The sequence below is a fragment of the Lytechinus variegatus genome, chromosome 9 (genome assembly GCF_018143015.1).
Source record: "Lytechinus variegatus isolate NC3 chromosome 9, Lvar_3.0, whole genome shotgun sequence".
Taxonomy (NCBI): domain Eukaryota; kingdom Metazoa; phylum Echinodermata; class Echinoidea; order Temnopleuroida; family Toxopneustidae; genus Lytechinus; species Lytechinus variegatus.
In genome coordinates this window covers 9,211,244-9,230,748 of record NC_054748.1, presented here as the reverse complement: position 1 = coordinate 9,230,748, position 19,505 = coordinate 9,211,244, and the positions used below count along the sequence as shown (strand labels likewise).

The window sequence follows — 19,505 nt, the reverse complement described above, 5'->3', positions numbered from 1 at the left end:
TGCACATAAATCGATGTAAATCAAAACAAGTAGGCGTAATGTTAAGGAAAACTCTAATTCTATAAATTCTGGTAGTATTCTATTGTATTCGACTTTTTATTTCGTTTTTTCCCGTTTAATTCGAATACATTTACATATATTTTAATCGGCTTTTCACAAAGCAGGTCAGTGCCTTTAAGTTCAGATTGAAACTGGCATTTTATTGATTTGACTTTGTTCTGATTTGTTGCGTTTTGTCTAAAGCGGAGAGGTGAAGGGATATTCCCAAAAATTTTGATCTTATTGTGTTACTCATTTTTCTTTACAGGGTTTTCAGTTAAGTTCTAACTTAAAATTATGGTATTTTTTTCTGTCAGAACTATCATGAGTGAATTTTAATTACTCAAATCTTGATATCTGAATACGAAATTCCTGCAAAGAAACAATTAGTCCTTGTGTCCTGCCTCTATGCCCAATTATCCCCCCGGCCGGCCTCCAATTGCTCCTGGACCAGTTAAGACCAGTATAATTTTAACTGGAACATCGTTTTACTGGTTTACCTGGTCATACTGGTCCAGTTAAAAATTAAACTGGAATTTTATACTGTGTACTGGAATTTTATACTGTGTTTCTTGTTTCTGTTGGTTGTTACTGGTCTCCATACTGGTCTCACTGGTTTTCGTACTGGTCGAACTGGTGGTCTAACTGGTCCAGTATATTACATGCATTTGGTTTGTTATATACCATGGCCAGTGAAATGTGATGGAAAAGATGGTTAGTAAATTAATCTTTCTGCTGTTATTTTGAATGTGATGTATGAAATTACACATTTTCATTGTGAATTAGTTCACACACTTATTTTGAAGGTTTTTAAACAACAATGAGTGCTATTGCAAGGATATTCCATAATAAATCCTGATTTTTCTTTAAAAAACAGGAAATATGCAAATGAGGTAAACCACGTGATCAGCATCATCAGAATTACTGGTATTACTGGTCTTGACCAGTTTAATTTCAAACATTGAATTACTTTAGACCAGTTGACTATATCAGACGAATACATCTTGCTTTGATCTTAATCATAATTAGAGGAAATAATTATTTTAATGATAATATTAATACTTGGTAATTATGATAATATTAATAATAATAATTACAATATCAATAACAATAATAACAGTAATAAGAATGATTACAACAATGATCATAATAATCATAATAACAATAATTGTGATAATTATATTAGCAATGATGATAACAATGATAAATGATAACGATAATAACTTTCTCTGAATTGCAAGATTCATTTTTCATAATTTGTTAAATGATCTGACTTGAAATAAAGTCATTATTTATTTGACCAGTAAACAGAATGCAATTGTTTGAACTGGTCTCCAGTACATTTTTACTGGTCCAGTTAAAAATCAACTGGTCCAGTAAACATATACTGGAAACCATACATTGGACCAGTAACACTCAAGTTTAATGAAAAACAATTTAACTGGTATTACTAATTGCTTCAACTGGAATGCAATTGTTGGAACTGGTCTCCAGTTGATTTTTACTGGTCCAGTTAAAAATCAACTGGCCCAGTAAAAATATACTGGAAACCAGTAAAATTATACTGGAAACCAGTAAAATAATACTGGTCTTACTGGTTTTTCCTTCTGGGCTATAATTGCTTCCACACCATCGTTGATCCTCGCCCCCTTGCTCTCTCTCTCTCTCACTTTGTTGTTGTTTAATTTTACTATATTTATTAAATCGAGTTAAAATAGTGTCCAATCTGCTTCAAATCATTATTAGATTGAAATCGCACTGTACGTGTTCGTAAGGTTAGAAATGGCAAACGAACCCTTTGGCTTAAGACATTAATATCGGCGATTCCAGTAAATCGTTTTCTTTTTGTTGAATAATAAGAAGGTTCAACACTATAAACCTTACCCACACACGACAACCCACTCCCAACCGACCTTCCAGTACACACACACATCACAAACCACACAGTACTACAATGCAAGTATGCATACCCACACTCTCATCTAAACTCCTTCAAACATATTCTTACCTATGTACACTCAACATCACACCCGATCTTAAAGGGGAAGTTCACCCTGAAGAAAACTTTGTTGTAAAAATAGTAAAATATATTGGTGAAGGTTTGAGGAAAATCTGTTAATGAGTAAGAAAGTTATTAGAGTTCAAAATTTGGGATTTGTGACGTCATAAACGAGCAGCTGCCCCATGTGGTATGTAATATAAAATGTATGAATTTCAAATTTCGTATGGTTCCTGACGACTTAATTTTGTTTTCTTTTCATGATCGGGTGTGAAATGATTTCTCTATTGATATACAAAAGTTACAGTGAAAACCATTTTCAATTTTCTGAGAAAATGACATTTCATTGATTTTTTACCATTCGCTATGTAGGAATGCTGCTCGCATATGACGTCACAAATCAAATAATTGAAATTCTAATAACTTTTTAATTATTTGATGAACTTTTCTCAAACCTTCGGCAATATTTTTTATTATTTTTTCTGCTATTTTTACAATAAACTTTTTGTCAGGGTGAACTTCCCCTTTAACAACATGATGCACTCAAAAACCATGCCCACTCACATCCACACACCGGACCCACCCTTCGATCCACAGCATTTTACACACCAACAAACACGTACTCCCATGCACTTACATCTACAAACCGAACATAACCCTTCTAGCCTTGTACAGCATACACACACCAACACACACACCCACACTCACATACAACAAACCCTTTCAAGCCATACACATGCAGCACCCACACACCAAATGCACACTGTCATCCATACACATGGATACAATACCCACACACACCAACGAACACCCTTACCCACACTCACATCCACACACCAACCCACACAGTCCAACCTGTACAGCATCCATACACGAACAAACACTCCACCCACACTTCAAGCTTTGCATGCACACAGCATCCGCATACAAACACTACCCACACACGCTCCCATACACTAACATCCTCACACCAACCCACCCTTTCCGCCTTGCAAACAGCACCCACACATACCAACAAATTACACTTCCACCCACACTCACATACCCACCCATCCAGCAACTCACATAGTATCCACACACCAAGACACACTCCCGCCGACACACCAATAAACCCACCCTTCCACCCATGCTTACAGCATCCATACACCAACAAACACACACTCACATCGACACACCAACCCACCCTTGCACAACATCCACACACCAACAAACACTCACACCCACAGTCATATCTACACACCACTAACACTTGCACACAGTATCCATGCACACACCAACACACACCCGCCCACCCTCACACACCAACCCACCCTTCCAGCCTTGCGGGGCATCCACACACCAACAAACATTCCCACTCCCATCCACACACTGACCCATCCTTCCAAACAACATCACACACCAACAAGCACTCACACCCACAAACACACACCAACCCACATTTCCAGCCTTACAGAGCATCCACACACAAACTCACCCTTCAAACCATGCATACAGTATCCACACATTAATCCCCCTTCCACAAACATTATCCACACACCAATTAACAAACACACACATAGACACACCCTCATCCAACATACCCTTCCAGTCTCGCACAGGATCCACACACAAACACTGCCACATGCTCATCCTCAGTCCTACCGATGACACCATCTACACTCCTCACACACACCAGTGACACACACTTCTCTTCCATTCCCACGCACATCCCTCTGCTTCCCAAACCCCCATCTCACACTCCCCTATTTGCACCTACACACTCCCACATAGTCCTATGCACACCCTCTTTCCCATGCACCTACCATCATCTCACCTCACCACTACCTTTTCTTCATCATCATACTCATCATACAATCACATCATCACCGTCATCGACATCTCTTTTAATGTCATCACCAACACCACCATCATCAGAAACATCATTGTAATCATATCTATAGCTTCTTCTACATCAACATCATCTCCATCATCAGCACCACTACCATAGTCACTAATATCATCATTATCATACAACATTCTATCAATCAAGTGACACAGCTCTATTGCATGACCCAGCGAGCGACACTGGTCCGATGGTCTCAGATCAGAAAAAGCAAGATTTACTGGTCTGATATGACCAGTATAAAATATATGAAACTTATATATTTTCTCCTCTTTAGCATCATAAAAAATGGCTTTCCAAAATTGAGAAATGGTTCTCACGAATTGTCTTATGTGTACTGTTTGATAGTACGTTTTTTTCGGGGGGGGGGGGCAATTAAAGCAAAGAATACAGCAAAATAAGTCTTTTTTATGCTTTTCTTTACTTTTGGGGACCAGTAAATTTGAAGTTCAGACCAGTAGAAAAAAACTGTTAGTGTGGAACCCTGCATAATCTCATCTTATTCTTTTCAAATTTGACAAGACTACAAAGGGAGAGGCATATTCAATAAATAATAAAATATTTATTGCACTCATGGTTATGAAACATAGTGAATACAAATAACTTACATCAAGGATGGACTTGTCAAGGTACTAATACTTCTCTTTTAACAGTATGGTGGAATAGGATAATATATTAATGAGACCTGCAAAGTATCTGCATAAACAAAGCAGATAAATTTTGTAAATTTAGTAACAGATTCTGATTGGATAGTAAGACCCCAAGGCAAAGAAGTTTTGGGATTTATAAAGATTACATATTATTATTACCTCCTATTAAAGCCCGTTTATTTGCTATCTATTGTCCACGATGGACTGCATTTGAATATTAATGAGTCAGAAAGAAGCGGATCGAAGGTATTTGAATTCCAGTTCATCGTGGCTTAGCCGTGAACCAGAATAGCCTGGTGGTTGAGTCGCTGCCCGGCAAGCAGTAGATGACATGGTCGAATCCCACTGGTTCCAATGTTTTTGACTTATGATTTTCATGACAGATCGAGCGTGCGATCTTAAACACATAGGAGTAATGACAAAAATTTGTTCACAAAAGATAAAATACTTATAAATATGAATATATTTTTTGTTTCTTTGCTTTATGTTCCAGCACAGGTTTTCTGGACCACATATATATTTTCAAATTACAGATAGTACTGGTAATACTGAAATGCATGGAAATTTCAAATTTGTGTTTATGGCTTCATGTTCCTCTTATATTGACTCAGCTTGATGGGTACACCAGAAATACTAACCAGGCTAAGACTGTAATGCAATAAGATCTTAAAAAGACCTTTGAAACTTTATGAATTACATATACAGATAATTTTTCTTTTGAAGAAAACAAGGGAACGTAAAGCATTGTGTGTTGAGTTGGCAGAGCAACCGTCTCACAACCGAGAAGTCGCGAGTTCCAACCCCGGCCACGTCAGACCAAAAGACGTTAAAAGATAAGAGACGCTGCTACCCTGTTTGCTGTTCAAACGATTTAAGGGCAATATCGATATGGCATTGGCACAGTGGCTACTGGGCCCACGATCAAATGGGAAAAATATCTTTTTTGAGTAGTTTCAGATATCTATTTAAAACAGTAAAATATGGATTTCATTTTCATTTCTTCATATCCCACATGATTAATGGAGATTTTTTACCAGATATAGGAAATGCATTCCATATCAAAGCTTGGAACGGTAGAAATTTATATTCTTCTTTGAAATGTGCAATTATAATTGCTGGAATGCCCATGTACATATTCACTTGAAAGTGGTCAAAAGGCTTCAACTTACAATGAAAGTTTGCTGACAAGAAACAGTGATATCATACAAGCAAGAATCTTGTCCTTTAAGTTTACTAATACCACTTCCATACTGACAGCCGAAGTGGAGGGCAGTATGAAAATTCTAGAATCATTTTGATCCGGATTCAATGCGGAGTATTCAACCCAATTCAAAAAGAGGGTTAGAAACAGAGTTAGTCCGCACTGGAAGTGCGTTATCGCCTATCTTATGCGTAACTTCATTCATTTCCGCATGGGGGAGATTCCTCATACCACACATATGGCGCGAACTCGCACAGAAACCACAGAAACGACTGCGGGTACACCGCTGCAGAGTTTGCCAGTTTGAAAGGGGGTGTAATGTCGGCCCACAGTACAAGCAATCAACTCAATCCAGAGTTACTCCAGAGTAACTCCACTTCACCTTCAGAATGGCATGTTTATGGCAAAAACCTAGCTGGAATAAAGCAGTCACAGATAAGAGTGTGTGATACTTGTAGTGCATACAGAATAGTTGTCGTAAGTCACACTTCAAAAGTCAAATAATTGCCAAAGCAATTTATCAGACCAGGGGGATGTAACATAAACAGATACGACTGACAATTGCAATTAATTGTAACTTTTCGTAAATGATTGACATACTCTTATAGTTACACTTCATTATAATTTTTTTTTTTTTTTTTATAAATTATAATCTCCTCCCATAAAAGCCTCTTAATTTACTTACACTTCATTGTACAATCGATTGTAACTTACAAGATAACAATGCCTAATTTATGGAAAACACATGAATCTTCCTCTTTTAGGTAAAATTTTCACCAAAGTTAAACAGATTTCTGTCATACCAAAAGACTAGTCAGTCGCAATTTTACAATTGATTGATCACTTTAAACTGTAGCAAATCAAATTACACTCCTTGTTTCAAGAAGCAGATTGGCAATCAATCACAAATTTGCATGAATTAATTCCAATACGGACCAAAATAGATATGCAATAGATCACAAGTTTCTTGCAATGCCCCATTTGGCAGAGTCATGTGTATGTATCTACATAATATAGTTCTGCCAATATTTCAGCATTATTATCATATCATGCAGCCTTAGTCATAGATGGACTAATTTTCACTCTCTCTATTTCCTGAATCAAGAGTCACATGAAAAAGAACATCCTCAGCATCTTATAGAGTCTTTTAGGGCATAAATAAGCATCACAAACATGGAATATTCAATATCATTAAAGGTACATTACTGTTAGCAAATATCTAAATTGGCAAGAAAATCAAGGGTGCTTTTGGTGAAAAAAGATGCTGGTTTAGTATCATAATACAAATAAACACCCTATCCCTCTTTGTCAAAAATTACATATATTAAGTTAAATAATTGCACATACATGTACTTGGATTACTACAAAAATACAAGAATTAAATATGAAGTACAAAACTAGCTCACATACAGCACTAACTAGAAAGCCTTAAAAAGTATTAAAAACAAATCAGTTAGGTTGTGATTATGAAGTAAAAATTGATACCCAGCTTTCTATTTGCCCTGTTCTTGACTTTAGACAAGGTTGAGGTTAGCTCCATGCCATGCAGTAATTGATAAGACAAGGAGGAAAAAGGTGTGGGCCCGAATCCACAGATTCAATTGTGAAAGTTAATAAATGATTCTCTAGTCCAAGGTTCGAGTCCTGGGTCAACTCTGGGGAGCATGTCAACACTCTTAGTCATCAAACAATCTTTGATTTGACAGGAGGGATGGCTCTGTTGCCTCTAGGGCATACATTGACACCGTCCTTGGCTTAGAGAGGATTCTTTTCCCCACTAGCGACTCTTAACCATGGACTGTCACTCTTAACACTGCATTGCTCAGCTAACCCTGCAGGGCCAAATAAACCTGTACTGGTTAACCAACTCTGCAATAATGCTGTGTAAAAAGAAAGTGGGCTAACTATAGGTGGGGCTAAATGGCAATTTATCCCAACCTATAGTACAGGGTTTATAAATTTGTTGATAGTGTAAAAAACCAATAATACAACCATAGGCAGCGATCCTGGGGGGATGTGTCCCTTGGTAGAATTTCAAATATAGAGCAGCCCATGTGAATCAACATCGATAAATGTTGTTTTGCCTTAGACAGTCTCAGATGAGACAAAGAGGCTTGCATTCATAATCAGCCGAGGTAGAGACGAGATGCACAATCACAGTCTTGAGATGCATACAAGTTTCCGTATTCTGAAGTCAGAATTAAAGTTGTGGTTTAAGTATGGATAGCCAATCGTTACATACATCAATAACGGTAGAGATATCATACTTCAGCTCAGTTGGCTCTCAAATCATTAATAATTGTCTAGGAAGTATAAATAGAACATTTTCTTCACCATCGATGAATCAGGAAATAGCACATTAAACATAAGAAACATACAACTTAAAAAAAATGTTTGACACTTTTGGCTTCCCATAATTATAGCACAGAGTTAGACCATGGTCTAAGTTAGACCCGACTTCAGAATACGATCCAGTGAGATTAACTTTAGTTCTTAATTTCTGCGAGAAAAAGACATTGCCTTTGAGACAGTAACCAATACCCAGACATTAGCATCCGAGACCAATATGAGACAATCTCTGTCTGGAGACATGTCTCAGTGCACTATTACTGGTAATATTCCTGCTGGGCAGTGTTTCATGAAAAACTTGTGTGAGCTGTTTTTGTGACCAGTCTGTTTTACTGACTTTTACTGGAGTTAAAGTGTTTCTCTGCCAACCATATTCATGGAAGATTGTCGGAGCACTCATGAATGGTTGTCCAGGATTACTGTATTTTGTGTGAGAAAGGCAAGCATTTCGTTAGCTGGGGTTAGGCAGAAAATTTGGCCTGTGTAAAAAAGGGGGATAATGGGGGTTGAGGATAGCGCAGGGTTAGTAATAGTACGAGGATAAGAAAACGTTGTGTAAAAAGCATAATACAAAAAGCCGATACCAGAAAAGAGGTTGTCAGAGCCGCATTGCAGAATATCGCGTAGGGTAATATGAACTTCAAAAATAGGTGATGGTAGATGGAATAGTATTCTGCATCATGAATATTTGCTTTGCATCGACTCTTGCAAGGTCAGTTGGTTGATGGCGATGTCCAGTACAGTGCGCCCTCTATCGATGACGTGCTGTGGAATGAGTTTCATAGCGGCTTCCACCTGTAAAACAAAGATGAAACATAATCAAAATAAATTCGAAAGCCTTTTCTTAATTGTTTATAAATTCATGTCATAACTCCCTGTTCACTTGTGAACGCAAACATGCATGTCGATGTATAAATCTAGAAATCTTATCATATTCCCAATTATTATCTGAGTTGATTCTGATGGGGGCCTGGCATATTATCAACAGGGGGGGGGGGCATACCATTGAAGTCACCATACACAACCCACCCTGAAAAAAAGCTTACTTGGCTTTTGTAATTGGGAAAGTGCACCCATGGAAAAAAAAATGATCTAGTATACACCTTTACATATAAAAAAAATACATCCCAGGCATACTATACAGTATAATAAACAATTTTCTTTCCCCCTCAAAAAAAGTAATCAAACATATTCAGGAATCTTTATTTGAAGAAAAAAAGACAAGTTGGCATCCTTCAATTCAATTCATTTTCCAGTACTGGTAAAAAAATTACAAGTGCAAGTACAAAGACCATAATTCCATTAAAAAATGAATACAGAAAGAAAACAAAATACAAAGAAAATACACAAGTGCATGGAGGGGGATAACAAAGCAAAATATGCTTGTCTGGGTTATCCCCTAAAAATGACCATAAAATCAAATCTTTAGAAAAGCAAGAGGGTGGACAGTCGATATATTAATAGATAGGTATTCCTTTAACTAAGCCCCAGGTTGGACTAATGAAGGAAACAAATCTCACCTGTTTTGAGGGTGTAAAGGATTCATATAATGAATGAAGCTTGGTTTGTGCAAAATGACCCGCTTTGGCTATCTCTTCAAGAATAATTCTGTCAAAGAAAGAAAAACAATGAAAACTTTTTCAAAATTTGACACATTTTCACAACTGTACGGTCAAGGTAAGACATAATTTGTATTTATTTATTTATTGCGGTGTTAAGAGTGACAGTCTGAGGTTAAGAGTCGCTAGTGGGAAAAGAATCCTCTCTAAGCCGGGAAAAAATGACATTGACCAAAAAAAAACTAAAAACATGGTAACCAAAATAAGTAGTTTTTTTAACAATTTGGAACATGTATAGGGTGATCCATAATTTGGGAGGTCCATAACTTGACTCCCAATAGCAAATGTCTCTATGAAATTGTAGCATGAACAGCATGAACGGGCTGCTCAAAGAAAGGCATTTTACTTTATATTTACAAAAGCATTCCACAAAAAGCATAGAAGGTCTGTTTGATAGATTGTTAAGATTTTGATCAGTATAGAGTACAGAATGGTCAAAGAAAAGTATCTTTCTTATAATTTGTAAGGTCCATGGCTTGACTGTTGAAAGCAAATCAATTATCATTGGAAAAATCAGGTACCCTGGAAAATGTCATTTACATTCATTACGAGTATAGAGTGATCCAAGAAAAGTATCATATGACATGTAAGGTGCATGACTAGACTGCTGAAAGAAGGTCAATTCACATTGGAGAAACGGGGTGCTTCAGGTAAATATATTATTGATAAAGGTGTATAGAGTGATTGATAAAAAAATACTTCATTCATAATTTGCAAAGTCTGTGATCGACTTCTTACATGTATTACAAGTGAATTCACAATGGAGACACACAGTGCTCCATGAAATATCCCATTCACAACTTTGGAATACAGACTGATCCAAGAAAAAATATTTTACTTAGAATACTGCTTGGCAGCTCTGTATTGGAGAAACAGGGGGCATCAGGAAAATTTCTTATTGATAATTAAGGAGTATACAGTGGTCCATAAGAAGTACTTCATTCATAATTTGACTTCTTACATGTACATGTATAACAAATGAATTCACAATGGAGACACACGGTGCTCCATGAAACATCCCATTCACAACTTTGGAATACAGACTGATCCAAGAAAAAATATTTTACTTAGAATACTGCTTGGCAGCTCTGTATTGGAGAAACAGGGGGCTTCAGGAAAATTTCTTATTGATAATTAAGGAGTATACAGTGGTCCATAAAAAGTACTTCATTCATAATTTGACTTCTTACATGTACACGTATAACAAATGAATTCACATTGGAGACACATTGTGCTCCATGAAACATCCCATTCACAACTTTGGAGTACAGAGTGATCCAAGAAAAAAGATCTTACTTATAATTTGCAAGGTCCATGACTTGACTGCTGATAGCGAAGGTTTCTTGGACATTGAAAGCTTGGTGAAACCATCCTGAAGGAATAATCAAGAGTTCACCTGGATGTTGTTCAACGTGAAAAGCTCTCGCTTTGGCAAAGTTGGGATAAGCATCTAGGTCTGGATCAAAGGCATCGATAGGACTGAAGACAAACAAAATGTGATCTGTAAATAATAACAATTCTATTAACCCTATCTAAACTGGGCTAATTCAGACCCCCCCCCCCCCAGATCTCGGCCATTGATCGCAACCAAAATTTGCACAGGCATAGAGTTGGATGTAAACTACAAAACTGTAAGGTAAAATTTTCAAAAAATTAATTGCTTATATATTTAATTAATTATGCAAATAAGCTTATGAAATTTGCCCTAAATTTGTTTTTTTTGTGTATGTGTTTGCATTTAACTCAATTTATATACCTGTACCTAGTAGAATGCAAATTTTTGGTGGGAGTATCAATCATTTCATTTCTAACAAATATCTCCAAGAAAATAGCAAAAATGTAATTAATTTCTTATGTATTTTATTGTGTTTTTTTAATTTCTATGTATTTCTTTGTTTTTCAAACCTTTGTTTATCATTGTTTTTTTCAATGATTTTTGTTGGATACCCTATTGCAATCATAAATAGCAGAAAATAAATCCATTTTAACAAAGAAAAGTAAAAATATTCATACATTTATGATTATTGGTTGAAAAACACACTTTGCATTGACTTTATACACGGAATCAAGTTTTTGAGCAATTTCGGGTCTAACATGCACTCACAAAATGTTGCGTAATTTCAGAACCACGTACCCTGCTTCGCAAATTTGGTCTCAAAAGATGCGCAAGACTTGAAAGTAAAAAGTCAGCGAGCGGCGCGGTCAAAAAAATTTGAGTGACGGAGTAGTGACAAAATTTGTCGAGGGAGGGGGTTAAAATTAAGACTGTTCAGAGCATAAATGTAGAGTAGAAGAACAAAATCTATGAACAGCAGACGTTATGGTAGGGTCATAATTTCATTTTCCCTGGCCTGACAGTTGCCAGAGGATAAGCAGACTTTTTTTCAGAGAATTTCTCAGTGGTAACGCAAGTTCGCTCTCCCTTATGTCTCTTGTCACAGCCATTTCAAATGCTTTTCTCAAGATCTGAGATCAGCAAAATAGTTATCAACTCCCCTTATAGCTAGCACCCATCTAGCTTAAGACATTTTATTAGATAAACAGATGATACTAACCTTGTATATGTATGGCAGTTGAGAGGAAATCCAGAGTTAGGGTTGGTTTTAGCATAGAGCAAGTCATCTTGGCCAGGAGGGTATAGCTTCCATCGTTTCTTCCCCCAAATCACTGCATTAGATCCTGTCCAGTTGTATGGGTCTATAACACGAGATATTGAGACAAATGTAAGTCATTAAGTCCAATGTCATGTAGGGAAAATATCGATGAGACAATGGGAGAGAAGAAGAAACAACGAGATAAATACAAGACATCTCCAATGCGTATGAAAATAATTGTAATCCAAATTCAGACAGCTAATACGAAAGAATCTAATATACATGTAAGAATCTTAAATGTTTTAACTTTCCTGATACCATATCACAATTTGTTCTGCCAAGTTGCTTTTGTGCAGCATTTTTTTTTACAAAGCATCATTGCAAGTTTTTCTCTTACAACTCGAAATGCTAATCATATTTGAAAAATTCAGTTATTCCCTGGTTTACATTTCCCAGATTATGAAAGAACAACTCTATACTTTTATCAATACCTTACTTGTGCCACTGACACCATGCATGGCTGAATTATTTTATTTGGAAGACAAGAGGTACATTTTTTTCCTAATTTCTGGTAAAATGGATAAAGTTAATGGAAACTGATCAATCCTTGAAGAATAGCAAGCAACCCTTTTTAGCCTAGCATTTACAACATAGACTAAAGAAGGGGTATTCAAACTGATCACGTGCTTTGACCAAGAAATCACTCAGCTGAGGCTTCAGTAAAAATGGCATCTACATGCAAACCTTACTTGCCAGAAGTGTTGTAAGGCAACTAAAAGTTTGTGGCACATGTTCGAGCATTAATCCCACTAAAGTGCGTCCCAGAAAAACAAAATCGTAATCCAGTGAAAGTTTTTGCTGTCAATCATAAATATACTTCATGAGATGTTTCCTCTTATGAGGATCTAGAGCCCCAACCCTTTGGAATTTCCTCCCAAGTACTCTCCGATCACAAATTGTTCCTGGAGGGTGTTTCATTAAGCTGTTTGTAAGTTAAGAGCGACTGGTGATCCTTTCTTTTGGCGAATGGTATATTCATTGGCGATGGTTTTGTGCGTAAGAAAGGATCACCAGTCGTTCTTTAAGTCACTCTTAACTTACAAACAGCTTTATGAAACACCCACCAGGCCTTTAAAATCCCAACTTAAAACATTTTTCTTTAATGAAGCATTCAAATAGACCTATCCCAATACTTTTGCCATATGTAACTGATTAATGTTGATGTTATTTAAGTGTTATTCTAAAAAGTAATTCCTCATTTTGCATAATTTTATTTCCGTAAGGTGAACTGAGCGTCCATTCGGGTCCGAAATGCGCTATATAGGAACTGCATTATTACTATTATTATGATGGCAAAAAATTTCAATGAATTTATACGGTTTCCTTTTTCCTATCGCGCACTGCATCAGAGTGCTGTGCATTTAAACAAATAAAAAAGAACTTTGGTTTGGGACATGGGTTCCCTGTAGAGTGTAAGAAAGACTTCAGTCTATGGATAGGTGGAGAAGTGAAGTCTATAGAGAACAGACGACAAAGCAGATAAGCTTTTGGTCTTACCTATATGTAGCGCTGATCTTGAGTAAGCAGTACCCCATAGCATCATGGCATTCCAAGGTCTAATTTCTTCAGGGAATAGCTGGAAGAAATCCTCCTCAAGATACATCTGAAAGTGTAACATAAAAAGATGCAATTACTTCTTACAACCAATTTTTATTTGTTGCAAACAATTTTATATAGACTTGTGTAATACAACACTTGGAGTGTTAAAACATATTTGTAATCAGTTGCAAGTAAATTTGGGTCCCAAGCTCGATCAGCATGGCTTGAAACTGCAAATTTACAAAATGTTACCATTCTACTTGTCGAAGACTTAAATAACTATTTTGGGTATTACAGAGAACCTTCCTGGCAGCTTATTGTTGGTTTTGGGGTGGCTTGTCACAATTGCTAGCCATTAGGATCAAGAGATTTCCTCTGCGTGTATGTGTTGACTCACCACTTGTCCAATATCTTCCTTTAAAGATGGCCTACGGGGTATAAAGATCTCGTCCTCGACATAAAGCCATCTATCTTTCCTTCCCGTACTCTTCTTCAGCTTCACAAAATGCTGGAGGGTCGTATAACTGCTTGAGGCATCTTTAAGTTTTGACTGTAAGAATATGACAGAGATGAACAGGTAGAAAAGTGTCTTAACTTGTGACTTATTTATTTATCATAATTCTTCTAGGCCAATCAGGTTTGCCTGGGAGGTGAAACGCAAATTGAATCACTATGACCTGAAGGTCTCTCCTCCATAGATATAACTGCTTGGGAATGTGCAGGTGGACCACTACGCTGGGTTCTCAACCCTTAGCGTGCCATGGACACGTTTTCGTGCAATTTTAAATATTACCTATGCAAGCGTAATCAATTTTCTTTCTTACGCTGGCGGTACAAGCTTTGCAAAAACAAAAATGATTCTTGTATTGTGTATGTGGATTAATTTCCATATCAAGCAAGGTTTTTTATATTTTTGTAAAGATTAAAAAGAAAATAACACTATTTTTCAATACAAATTAAAGTAGTATGTTAAGTGTTAACGTGCAAAGGTGTTCGCTCTTAGAGTCTACTCTACATGGGGCCATTCAGGATCCTTCCTGAGCTACTCCGTTTTCTAATGTACCATGCCACCTACATCCAAAGGCGGGGATTTTGCAAAATGTCTGGTCCATGATGGCCAACTGAAATGGTTTGTATCCAACTGGTCTACTAACTGATGGACTAGATTTCAGATCGTCATCGTGGCTAAACCCACCTTTTTTCTACATGTAGTATAAATTTGGTCTAAATGCCCAGATATTCTTATTCAATAATTATGTTGCTCTTTGTCAAATGATTATTTGGTTGAAAAGATGTTTGTCTATTAAATCATATAGAAAAAATGGTTCTATACCAAGTGGATACAGTATAAAATGAATCAAATGGAATTAGACCAAATGGTGAGGAGACAAACTGGTAATATAGGGTCTAGGATTAGACCATGTGGGACAAGACTAAACATCAATAGACAAAGTCGGCATGAACCTAGGGGCAATCAACCTGAGAAATGACCACTCACCTGAACAGATTTTAGCGTGACATGTTCATCTCCAAAGTTCTGAGTAAAAAAATTCTCACTCCATCCACTGGCTTTCCACTTTCCGACCACATCTGTGATAATAACAGGCCTGTATTATAGTAGAGAATTAAGCATAGAGAAAGAATGAAAATCGTTTGGGATTATTCTTTAATAAGAACCTCAACAATTATCCTTTCTATCCACTTCCTGCCCAACATCCAATTAACCAATTTTTCTAGAAATAGCCTTAACTGGGGGCCCATCTTACAAAGAGTTGCGATTGTACTGGTCAATCGCAACTATGGAAAGCCAGCAAAGTCACCATATGAATTCAAAAATGTTACTTGATATGAATGTATATCCATGGAGTCATTGATTTCTTGACGGTTTGGTGCGTTTTCCTTTGTTTAAGAAGGACATTGTTCAAATTCATGTAGAAAAAAATTATGGCACTGATGGATTTCCATAGAGTTACAATTGATTGGATTAATTGTAACTCTTTGTAAGACGGGGCCCAGATGTGTCATGAAGCTCAAATATCTTTCTTGTTCTACCCTATACTCATAGTAGTGCAAAAAAATTGACAGTATAATTATACTCTAGTTCTCTGATAACAATGAAGGATACATTTAAAAAAAATGGCGCAACCAAGAAAAACAAAATACACTGCAGAATTGTTTATTTTGTACATTGTTGAGTTTGTTTTTGATCGCAAATGTCTGTGAAAGACTTGGGCAAGAGATCAGGGGTTCTTCAAAATGAAGTTTATTTATTTGGCAATCAAAGCTAGATTCCTTCAAAAAGGAACATACCAATCTCCAATTTTTTGTTTCTTACCATTTTCCATTATACTTTTCATAGTATTCCTCCAAGCTAAGGTTTCCCTTCCTGTCGATCAAACCAAGTGCCCCGCCCATCTCAAAGCTCCGCCCAAAATCTTGCTGGAGCGCATCATAGATGACCGAAGTTACTGCAGCAGTGATTGCGGCAATCAGGAAGGTTGTATAAGAACCCATCTTCTGAAATAAACACAAACATAAAATTTGTATTTCAAGGCTACTCCCACATTACAATTACCCTGCCCATCTAAAAGTTCCAGCCTAATTCTTGTTAGAGTGCATCATACATGACTGACGTCACAAGGCCACTCCCATATGATTCATAAGGTTTGATACTGATAGCTAATGAAATCTAACTCTTCTTTGCGAAATCAAAGACCTCAACTTAATGGCTCGTATTCAGAAGTCAGGTTTAACTTAAACGCAGGTTTTTATGTGGTTTAAGTAAGGCCCTAGGGATGCCAAAAGTATCAATTTTTTTTCAGTTGAACATTTCTTATGTTTACTGTGCTCTTTCCTGATTCATTGATGGTGAAAACAATCATCTTTTTATACTTCCTAGACAATTATGAATGATTTGAGAGCCAAATGAGCTGAAATATGAAATCTCTACTGTTAGTGATTTATGTAACAAGTGGCTATCCATACTTAAACCACAACTTTAAACCCGAGTTTAAGTTTAACCTGCTATCAGAATATGGGCCAATAAATTCAATTTCATGTACATGTAGATCTAGGCCAGGCAAGGAAGAGCGAGTAGAGTTGGCCTGATGTCTATGCCACCATTAGAATGTGCACAATCTGTGGGGATGGGTCACTAACGCTCATGAGAGGTTAGCTGTGGTGCTGGCTGCTGGGCAAATTGTGATGGCTCTATTCTAATGTTAGCTCTACAAGACGATTGGAAACACTGCATAATTCTGTGACAATTCAAAAAAAAACATTAGAAACTCTAGCCAGTCTAGGCCTATGGCTATGGCTATGCTATAGTATTAGTAGTTTTATTAGACAATGTACTCCCGAGTCCTGGCACCAAGGACATAATGACTGGTTCAATAAATTCCTTTAATTCCAGCAATATCTGCACAAGTAAAAAAGAATAAATAAATGGGTTGCGACTTATTGTGTTAAAATCACTGAAACAGAGCTACCAAGTCTCACGCATTACGCGTGAGACTCAAGCATTTTGGACTCTTGTTCATTCCCTCAAATCTCCGTCTCACGTAACTTTCACAGCCTATCCCCATATACATTGTACACAACGTCTGTGATCTCACTCAGATTCACAGAAAATCTCATGCATAGCTGGTCTTTGAACTTGGCATCTCTGCTGAAAATAAATATAAAAAAATGCAATAATTTCAAATGCGTTGTTTTTCCTGTGTGGTGGTGTGACCTTACGTCGTGCGTTACCTAATTTTTTAGCATGGTTGAATGTCTCTTTATCTAACTAATATCTTGAAAAACTGATATCGCCGACAGAAAAAGCAACCCAAAATTACTCTGTATAGTTATTTTCTTGTTGAAGGTAAGGTAAGGTCTCAAATTGTGAAAATATTGGCAAATCATCGGCGAATTTTGTTACCTTTTGCGTCTGCTCCAATAAAATCTGATCTTCTCGACAAGCATCAATCAAGAAATCGCCAGTTTGTAAGCAGAGGTCTCAAATAAGTAAATAAAATATGATACCAACCAAAATCATGGCATTTTAACCTCTATCTGATATAATTATCTTACCTTTATCTGCTTGATATCTTTTCTAAAGCTTTGCAAAACGACTGTGCGCAAATTAAGGTCACTCTTTTAAATCTTTTTTATGACACTTTTCAGCCGAGCGCGCACTAGTCGATCGCAATGGAATTTTGAGATCGCGATACGAACAAAACCCTTGACCTACTTTATAATTCATTCAAGGGAATTTGACTTTGGAATCTTGCCTTCCATCTGGTATTTATGATTTGATTAATTTTGTGTGAACTGTGACTTGTCTTTGTGAGAATTTATTTTTGATTGAAAATCAACTTCAAAATGAGTCTTCATGATCATTTTTTAAATGCATGAAATTATGGTCACCTCATTTATACTTAGGTTAAACAACAGACTCGAGTTACTTTTGAAATTGGGCGTACATAGCAGTCTTATAAAGAGATCGAGAGAATTCGACTTTACATTAATATGTCAGTGCCATGGTCTGAGTGGAGGCCCAACTCCATTTTTCGTAGATTCCACATTACACAATAATACACGCATGGGACCGAACATGATATTACAAATCAAGTCAACAGCATTCACTTCAATAAAAACATCGGTGATAAATAACGTTAAATCAATCATATTGGCTGTATCCGAAATTCATAATAAAAATTGCAAACTTACAGGTTTGAGACTAATTCGAGATGTCCTTAATAAAAATTCTCCGCTACTCCACGCCGCTAGGAGGAAGAAGACAACGATGCAATCATGAGTCGAATTAAAGCACTAATGATGTGATGATGAATGTGTGGTGCGTTGGTGCACGACGATGATGATGAGGCCGAGGAGGAAGATGATGCCGGGATGATGCTGCCTGATGATGGTGATGATGATGATTGATGATGTACGATGATGCATGATGCATATGATGATGATGATGATATTAATGATGGTGATGTTGATAATGATGATGATGATAATGATGATGGTAATGATGATGATGCATGATGATGCTGATGATGATGGTGATGATGATGAGGAGGATGCCTGATGATGGTAATGGTGATGATAATGATGGTGATAAAGATGATGCATGATGATGATGGTAATGGTGATGATAATGATGATGATGAAAATGATGATGATGTATGATGCATGATGATGATGCTGATCGATGCATGATGATGATGATGATTGATGCTGCTGCTGCTCATCATGATAGTGATCGATGATGATGGTGATTTTTTTATTGTGGTTTGATGATTACATATGATTTATTTGCTGATTGTTATTTACAAAAATCATGATCCATCACCATATTCTATTAATTTTCATCTCATAAAGTGACATATTGACAATTTGCATGTGTAGTCTTCATTAATTGTCATCATCACCAGCACCACCACCATCATCACCATCATTATCATCATCATCAAAATTATCATCATTATCATCATCATCATCATCAAAACATCATCATCATCATCAAAACATCATCATCATCAAAATTATCATCATCAGTTATCATCATCATCAAAACATCA

The 19,505-nt window shown here is 36.7% G+C and overlaps 1 protein-coding gene across 2 annotated transcripts; it reads right to left on the bottom strand.

Annotated features, from left to right (window-relative positions):
* Positions 1-8,171: 8,171 nt before the first annotated feature.
* On the bottom strand, positions 8,172-18,681 carry LOC121421015 (F-box protein At1g78280-like). Of its 2 annotated transcripts, none has more exons than XM_041615599.1 (9): positions 18,646-18,681; positions 16,268-16,449; positions 15,431-15,539; positions 14,330-14,482; positions 13,891-13,996; positions 12,295-12,436; positions 11,036-11,218; positions 9,641-9,728; positions 8,172-8,915 (listed from the first exon to the last, which is right to left on the bottom strand). In XM_041615599.1, the coding sequence occupies exons 2-9, from the start codon at positions 16,444-16,446 to the stop codon at positions 8,799-8,801; spliced, it is 1,077 nt and encodes a 358-aa protein (XP_041471533.1). In that variant the 5' UTR covers positions 16,447-16,449; positions 18,646-18,681; the 3' UTR covers positions 8,172-8,798. The 2 variants fall into 2 exon arrangements, with proteins under 2 accessions (XP_041471533.1, XP_041471534.1); XM_041615600.1 differs by having other exon boundaries at positions 16,268-16,446; positions 18,646-18,666.
* Between the last annotated feature and the right edge of the window lie 824 nt (positions 18,682-19,505).

Bases quoted from the DNA above. Each gene is read 5' to 3' on its own strand.
- LOC121421015 (XM_041615599.1), bottom strand. From the start codon at position 16,446: ATGGGTTCTTATACAACCTTCCTGATTGCCGCAATCACTGCTGCAGTA. The intron at 15,540-16,267 runs GTAAGAAACAAA...ACTATAATACAG, and splicing joins GAAAAGTATAATGGAAAATG to GCCTGTTATTATCACAGATG. The intron at 11,219-12,294 runs GTTAGTATCATC...GTTTGTCTTCAG, and splicing joins AACTGCCATACATATACAAG to TCCTATCGATGCCTTTGATC.